General features: G+C 41.0%; 1 protein-coding gene across 3 annotated transcripts; it reads left to right on the top strand.

Annotated features, from left to right (window-relative positions):
- Window positions 1-51: 51 nt before the first annotated feature.
- Phospho2 (phosphatase, orphan 2) lies at window positions 52-5,425 on the top strand. Of its 3 annotated transcripts, none has more exons than XM_075984954.1 (4): window positions 52-214; window positions 774-807; window positions 2,689-2,826; window positions 2,860-2,878. In XM_075984954.1, the coding sequence occupies exons 1-3, from the start codon at window positions 59-61 to the stop codon at window positions 2,760-2,762; spliced, it is 264 nt and encodes an 87-aa protein (XP_075841069.1). In that variant the 5' UTR covers window positions 52-58; the 3' UTR covers window positions 2,763-2,826; window positions 2,860-2,878. The 3 variants fall into 3 exon arrangements, with proteins under 3 accessions (XP_075841069.1, XP_075841067.1, XP_075841068.1); XM_075984952.1 differs by adding an exon at window positions 4,663-5,425 and having other exon boundaries at window positions 68-347; window positions 2,689-2,876; XM_075984953.1 differs by adding an exon at window positions 4,663-5,425 and having other exon boundaries at window positions 71-214; window positions 2,689-2,876.
- The last annotated feature ends 2,967 nt before the right edge of the window (window positions 5,426-8,392 follow it).

The following is an 8,392-nucleotide window of genomic DNA, read 5'->3' as shown; positions in this document are numbered from 1 at the left end:
GTCCGCGGCCGTGCGGGGGAGGGGGGAGGAGTGGGAAATCGAAGCGCGGGAGGTGCGCATGCGCGGTGCAGAGAGGCGGGTCAGGCGCGGCGCCTGCGCGGTGCAGAGCCGCGGGGCTGGAGCGGCGCTCGCGATCGCGCGCTTCCGTCTGGATCGAGGACCAACCGGCGGATGCTGGAACGGATGTTGGCTGCGGGCTGCGACCCGGGCCTGGGTCAGTGAGGAGCCCTCGGTTCCGCCAGGCTGGTGTCCTCTTTCGCACCCGCTGTGCTAGTGGGGGGACGGCCGGTGTGCGAGTCGAGGCCAAGGCTCGGTGCGAGCTCCTGCACTGCTCCTCGCGGGCTGAGGTGAAGGACAGAACCCGCTTGACCACAGAACCCCCGGGGATTAAGGGACATAAATTATTTTTTTAATTATTTGGTTTGTACGGCCTGGCCAGGACTAGATGAGACCCTCTCTATTGCTATTACGTAGGACTATTAAAGTGTGAATATTGTCCCCAGGACATTCACGTTAAGACCAATAGATATTAAACTGCTTGGTAAATTATAATTAGTGTGCCTGGGAGGGAACCAGTCGCTCATGACACCAAAATAAGTTCAAGTAGGCTGGCAATGGATCTCTAAAGAGGCTTTTCTGACCCACCGATGTACAAATGATTTCATTCCTAAGTAGTTGAACTGTCAGTTAAGCCACATTTGCTGCCCCTCACAATGAAAACAAGATTTTCAATAATGAAAGTTCTAACACACAGTTATGCTGTCTCGCTTCAGGTTTTCTGTCAGATATTCCACTGTAATAATGCTGGTAAGTATGAAAGGAGTACTAGAACTTTGTGTGCATACGAGTGATCTGGAAGCTTGGCTTAAAGCGTGACGAGAATTCCAAAGGTCGGGGCTTTTGCTGTGTGACAGGCAAGCAGCAGCTTGCATAGTTGTGCATGAGACCCGCGACGCCTAGTGAGGGATCAATGAATTACAGCGGTAGCTGCAACCTCAGCAAATTTGTGCCTTAATTTTTCTGAGCCCCTCTCCCCATAGGGTGATGCAGATTTGGCAAGAAGTCACGTGAATGTGATGGGTGACAGCATGCATACCTTCTAATGTTGTTCCCTGTCGGGGCATCCTTGAAGCTGTGGGGCATGGAGTACAGTACAGAGAAGACAGAAGCAGTATAGGCTGTGTCTGTCTATGAAAACCCTAATTACTTTAACTAAATTAGTTGCAATTGCTGGACTACATAAAGTGTCAGTAATTTTATAATTTGAAAAGGTCTGATATCTGACTTTAAACTCTTAGTTGCTCCTCCAGCCTACAGTCTTTACATACAAGCTGATCTAGAGTTGGTTACTCGGTTTCCACCTCCATTGCCCAGAGTTTTGTTGTGGTAAATTGAAAGAAGGTAGCATTTGTATCCTAATTGGAAGCAGAATTTAATATGTAGACATTTTTAACACAAGGTCACAAGGAAAACTAACCATGGAACCACTTGTTAAGACCCTGCCGTTCTCACATGAGCTGTGTTTACTATAGTTAATTATGTGTGTGTTTGGACAAGTGTATGAGTGAGTGTGCCTGAAGAGGCCAGAGCTGTCAGACCCCTCTGGAGCTGGAGTTGCAGGCGATGGTTAGCCACTCAGATTTGGGCCTTCACAGCTGAGCCTCCTCTCCAGCCCCTTATTTATTCGTTTGCCTATTTATTTAGTGTGTGTGGATACCGTGAGTTCAGTTAAAGTCCCTAGAACTAAAGTTGCACCACCAGACAGGGGTCCTGAGAGCTGAATTTGGGTCCTCTGCCAGAGCAGTATACACTCTAACCAGTGATATGTCCAGTCCCGAGAGTAGGGTGGTTAGTTTGTTTGGTTTGGTTTGGTTTTTTTTGAAACAGGGTTCCTTTGTATAGCAACCCTAGCTATCCTGGAACTTGTTTTGTAGACCCGGCTGGCCTTGAACTCACAGAGATTCGCCAGTCTCTGCCTCCTGAGTGCTGGGATTAAAGGTGTGCATCACACTGCCCAGTTTTGGTGTTTTTTTTTTCAACAAAACTTTATGTGCGTGTGCCAAGTGAACACAGCAGTACTGTGGTCAGAGGACAACCGTTAGGGATCCTCTCTGCCCACTGTGGGTTTGTCTCCTTCAAGAGTGGCTTGCAGGGGTCACACTTGGCTTGTCAGGCTTGTCAGCAAGTGTTTCACCACCTGCGTCATCTCGCTGGCCTCTTCACATTGTCACTTAAACTGGGCTCTAACATGCAACTTAATACCTGCTCCAGCTCCTGAACACTGGGATTACTGGTATGAGCAACTATGCCTGGTCTGTGTTTCAGATATTAATAAAAGAGTTTCCGCGTAAATTCACATCGTTAAAAGTCAGTCTGTGCACCTCCCTAATTTTTGTAGGTTTTTATTTTCAATATGTTACTAGTATCTCTATATTTATTGATAATAAAGTATGTGTTTCTCTTTTAACAAGAAAACCTGAAATGAAATTCAATTGACTTAACACTTGTGATTTTAGTAACTAGATCAGATATTTCCTTATGATAGTCTCTTTTTTGTATTTATTTCAAATTTATGTGTATGATCAAATTTTGCTTCTTCATTGCCAGTACATGTTTTTTGATATGAGAAAAAGGGAGTCAATTAGGAAGTGTAAAATTTAAGCTTTTAAAACACTTTATTAATTCTAGGAGTTAAGAAGTGTCCATTCCTTCGCTGTACATCAGAGCAATTTATCTGCATACAGAAATGGAGTAATGTGTGAAGACAGCTGGCAGATTAAAGATGTTAATGACCTAAGCTCTGTGCTGAAATAAGATTAATTGGACCTAAGCTCTGTGCTGAAATAAGATTAATTGGACTGCAAGTGCCATCTTAGGTAAGTCATTTTAATAAAAAATATACTTAAAAGATGGGAAATTCTAAAATTGAGAACAAATACTCTTAGATCAACCTTGAATGTGTGTTTATTTCACTCTTGTGCTCTTCTAAGAGAGCAGGGGTGGTACCCAGCGCTCTGGAGGCGGAGGCAGGTGGAGTTCAAGGCCAACCTCCTCTACCAAGACAGCCAGGGGTACACAAAACAAGCACAGATTACCTGCTTGGTGTTTATTTTAAAGCAATGAATAGATATGGTGGCACATGCTTAATCCCAGTACTTAAGAGGCAGGTGAATTGCTATTAGTTCCAAGCAGACTTCTTCATAGAGAATTCTCGGCAAGTCAAGGCTACATGGTGAGACCCTGTCTCAAGGAAATAAATTAATAAATAGCTTTAATATCTTATTTATTAGGCATTAAACTGTTGTATTTAATTAATTGTGTTTGGTTTTGTGTTTTTGGGGTCCTGAAACTGGCTATGTGAACCAGGCCTACAAAGACACTCCTGCCTCTGTCTGCCAAGGCTAAAGGCATTGCCACCAACCAGACCTAGAATACTGTACTCAAAAACGTAAAACTGGAGCCACACTGACCAGAGCCCACAATTCCACTTCTTTAATAATTGCTTTATAGATCTTTAAAATGAGAGTGACAGCAATTGTATGTAGTAGGGTATTAAAATTAGATGAGAGCCGGGCGGTGGTGGCACACGCCTTTAATCCCAGCACTTGGGAGGCAGAGGCAGGCTGATCTCTGTGAGTTCGAGACCAGCCTGGTCTACAGAGCTAGTTCCAGGACAGGCTCCAAAACCACAAAGAAACCCTGTCTCGAAAAAAATAAATAAATAAAATAAATAAATAAATAAAATTAGATGAGATGTTTGAGTGATCTTTCAAAAATATTTCATCTCTTTTTTGTTTGTTTACATGTACCAATTTTATCTTTTTCTTGGAATTCTCTATGGTTACTATTTTTTTGTGTGTGATAGTTTTCACCCATAATAACTGTTATTATGAAACTTAGTATTTCCATTTCTTTTGGAGATTTATACGTTAATCATTTCCATTCTAATGAAAACAAAAACATCTGTCCTGTCATATGTGGTGTGTTTACTCAAGTTAACATTTGGTTTCTCAAGACTAAATGATTTAGAGAGAATGCAAATAAATGTATCAAAACCTTTAACAGAAGTCAAACTAATTTTGGAGAATTGAGTTGACTTACATATTTCAGGTGTAGCATTAACCAATCATTTAGTCAAACTCTGACATTGAGTTCAATCTGAAAGCCATTTAAAAATTATATTTTATGGGCTGGAGAGATGGCTCAGTGGTTAAGAGCATTGCCTGCTCTTCCAAAGGTCCTGAGTTCAATTCCCAGCAACCACATGGTGGCTCACAACCATCTGTAATGAGGTCTGGCGCCCTCTTCTGGCCTGCAGGCATACAGACAAAACATTGTATAAATAAATAAATATTTTAAAAATTATATTTTATAAAGTTACATGAACTTAAATTTGTTCAGAATTTTTGTTAGTATATAGAATATTCATAACATATTATGACCTGTTACTTGATATGAGGATTATTACAAATATTATAAGCTAATAAAATGTGGCACTTATCTTAGGAAAATAAATGGTAGTCCTAAAACAGCCTCCTAAGTGCCAAGATGACAGCGTGTACTACCACCCCTAGCTCTTAGCAGGTTAACGTTTCTGATCCTAAATAAGTGTGATGGATACGTAAACACATATGGTTAGGGATAATATTTCTTCTTCTGCAGGGTAACCCAAATCTCTTACTGGAACCATGAAAGTATTGCTGGTGTTTGACTTCGACAATACAATCATAGATGACAATAGTGACACCTGGATTGTACAGTGTGCTCCAGACAAAAAGCTTCCCATGGAACTGCAAGATTCTTACCAGAAGGGGTTCTGGACAGAATTTATGGGCAGAGTCTTTAAGTATCTGGGAGATGAAGGGGTGAAAGAGGATGAAATGAGAAGAACAGTGATATCCATGCCTTTCACTTCAGGGATGGTGGAGCTTTTCAGCTTTCTAAGGATGAATAAGGATAAATTTGATTGCATCATTATTTCAGATTCAAACTCAGTCTTCATAGATTGGGTTTTAGAAGCTGCTGATTTTCATGATGTCTTTGATAACGTGTTTACTAATCCAGCAGCTTTTGATAACAGTGGTCGTCTCACAGTGAAAAATTGCCATGCTCATTCTTGCAATAGGTGTCCAAAGAACCTTTGCAAAAATGCAGTTTTGGTAGAATTTATAGATAAACAGTTAGAGAAGGGAGTGAGATATGCACGGATCGTTTATATAGGAGATGGTGGAAATGATGTCTGTCCAGTTACCTTTTTAAGGAAAAATGATGTTGCCATGCCACGGAAAGGGTATACTCTACATAGGACTCTTGCCAGAATGTCTCAAAATCTTGAGCCTATGGAATCTGCTGTTGTAGTTTGGTCTTCAGGTGTTGAAATAATTTCTCATTTACAATTTCTAATAAAGGAGTAATGTGCCAACCACTGAAATGTGTATTAGTTAAGATTGGGCTCACTAACATGAAACTAAACCCCCAATATTAGTACCTGTAGAAATGAGAGGGGTTTTCCTCTTTAAGGAATTCTGGTGATATTTAAGGGCACTTTGTTGCTTAACCAACCTCAGCTTTTGGCTCCAGTCAATGCCCTCACAGCAAACATTCTGGCCAGCGAGAACCAGGGCAGTGGGGTTGTAACCCTTTGTTTAAGGATAGTTTCCAATTGTACCAAGCAGTTCTGTTTAAATACCATTAGCTAAAAACTAGTCAGTGCCTTCCCTAACTGCAAAATACAGCATTCATTCCAGGTGGCCGGGTGCCCAGGAAAAGGTGGAAAAAATACATAACTGAGGTAGTTGGAACTCGTGGTCTAGTCTAAGGATGGTTAGTGAATTGTATTTTTTTAACTTATTCCCGGAAAAGGTGGCCTTATTTTGCTCATTTATTTAAAAAATATACCCAGTAGTTAGAAATGTTGAACACAGCCTGATGCCCTCATGCTCTGCTGAGCTGGTCGTAGAGATACGTGTGTTCACCCATAACCCACTGCTGAGCAGGTCGTAGAGATACGTGTGTTCACCCATAACCCACTGCTCGCTCACTCTCTTTCTCTCATTCCCGCATTACACACCAGAGTTGGACTTCTCGTTCCTGTTCCGTGGGTTTGCCCCTTATAATAAAAAAATACAATTAAAATCTTTTGGACTTAGCTTGAGATTCTTTGACCTCACCCCCGTTCCAGCAGCACTCCTCCAAGGTGGCTCAGCATGGGAATTACACAGAGCTGCCAAGGCCTTAGGCACGTGCATGCCTGAATGCAGTTGTGACGAGCCAAGGTGTGTCCAGTCGGTGGAAGAGCTTTGTGCTGAGGTTGATGACAAACTAAGAGCATTTTTAGGCGTCTGTGAAAGCAAGAGAGGAAACCACATAAACTGTCGCATGTTAAAGATGCCGTTGAAGAGTCCTTGAAATGCAAAAAATATCAGCTTATTTTCTCCTTACCCCCCACCCCCGGCAAGAAAAGACAGACACTTTATTCACATAAGAATAAAAGGCTGTTGGGGGCTGGAGAGATGGCTCAGAGGTTAAGAGCACTGACTGCTCTTCCAAAGGTCCTGAGTTCAATTTTCAACAACCACATGGTGGCTCACAACCATCTGTAATGAGATCTGGTACCTTCTTCTGGCCTGCAGGCATACAAGCAGGCAGAACACTGCATGCATAATAAATAAATCTTTTAAAAAAGAATAAAAGGCTTTCAAATGTATATAATATCCTCTGAAATCTATTTTTAAAATAGGGGTGCAGTACTTTAGGTTTTATTTATTCATGTGGGTTGAGGCATGCCATGGTGCATGTTTTGGAGGTCAGAAGACAGCCTATGGGAGTTGGTTCTTGTTCCACCATGTGGGTCCCAGGGATTGAACTCAGGTCATCACCATTGGTGACAAGTGTGCTTAACTGCTGAGCCATCTAACCAGCCCATTATGTAATTTTTAAAAAAGATTTATTTATGTCTATGAGTGTTGTTTGGACTTTATGTCAGAAGAGGGCATCAGATCCCATCAGATAGTGTGAGCAACCCTGTGGCTGCAGGGAATTCACAGTTATTACGAGGCTAATACTGGGTTTTTAGACTGAGGTGGTAGCACACCTTCCCTTTTGATTTTATGGAATAGTTTGAGAGACACTGTTGGTTCTTTAAGGGTCGCACAGGAATCCTTGGTTGGGAGATACTGTATTATTGCCTCAAGCTCATTTTTCATTATAGGTCTATTTAGTTTATATCCTCTTAATTTAAGTTTGGTCAGTCATGTGTCTAGAAATTTATACATTTCTTTTCTATATTTTCAATTAGAATAAAAAGATGTAAAAGTGTTTTTGAAAAAGCCTCTAGATTTCATTGATCTCTGTTGAAAGGTCTCCCTTTTTCATCTCTAATTTTGAATTCCTTTGAGGATTTATCTTCTGCATGTGCTGTGTGTATGAATGTGTGCAATGTAGTACGGATGCCAAAGAAACCAAAGAGGACACAAGATCCCCTGGAGCTGACCTTGAAAATGCCCTGAGTGGTTTTTAGTCCAAGGTAGACCTTTGGGTGGTGTTTGTCGACATAATGGCTTTACCACAGTCCAAGTGGAATCATTGTTGTGGGGCTTCGTCATCCTTTCGGAGACTCCAAAGGTTGCTGTTAGTAATGGTCACAGTTCACTTGAGAAAACTTAAACATTTTAAATATCATAAGCAGTAGATCTCAGAGAGATTAAAGAACCACAATCTATTAAATACATCCAGGGTACACAAATTTAATTCCTAGTTACCTGATTCAGACTCAAACCTGAAATCATGCACAGGAAGCTAGATGAAACCTATTCTAGAATCAGTTAGTACTCTATATGACCATTAATATCATGACAAGAAGTTTGAATACATTTACATATTGATCTTACAAATTTTGAAATAATATTTATACATTAAGAAAAATTTTAGCTGGGCAGTGGTAGCACAGGTCTTTAATTCCAGCACTTGGGAGGCAGAGACAAGTGGATCTCTGTGAGTTCGAGGCCAGCCTGGTCTGCAGAATGAGTTACAGGATAGCCAAGGCTACACAAAGAAACCCTGTCTCAAAAAACAATAACAACAAAATTCCTTATCACACTGTCTATATCTTTGCCATGATATGGCAGTCTTCACGTGAGTATTTAATATTTCGGGGCTTGGAGAGAAGGCTTGATACTCTTGAATATAACATGAGTTGGGTTCCTGGTACCCACACTGGGTATCTCAACTATAGCCTCTTTTTCCACAGACCTAAATCCTTCTTTCAGTTTCCAAGAGAAGCTGAATACACACAGACAAACCTATATATACAAAGTAAAAATTTAAAAATAAATAAATTGAGACATAGTTCTGATGTTGATTGTTTTACTTTTTTTTTTTACTCCAGGTCTTT

Source organism: Microtus pennsylvanicus, chromosome 9 (assembly GCF_037038515.1).
Source record: "Microtus pennsylvanicus isolate mMicPen1 chromosome 9, mMicPen1.hap1, whole genome shotgun sequence".
Classification (NCBI taxonomy): Eukaryota; Metazoa; Chordata; class Mammalia; order Rodentia; family Cricetidae; genus Microtus; species Microtus pennsylvanicus.
This window is presented reverse-complemented; position numbering and strand designations above follow the sequence as displayed.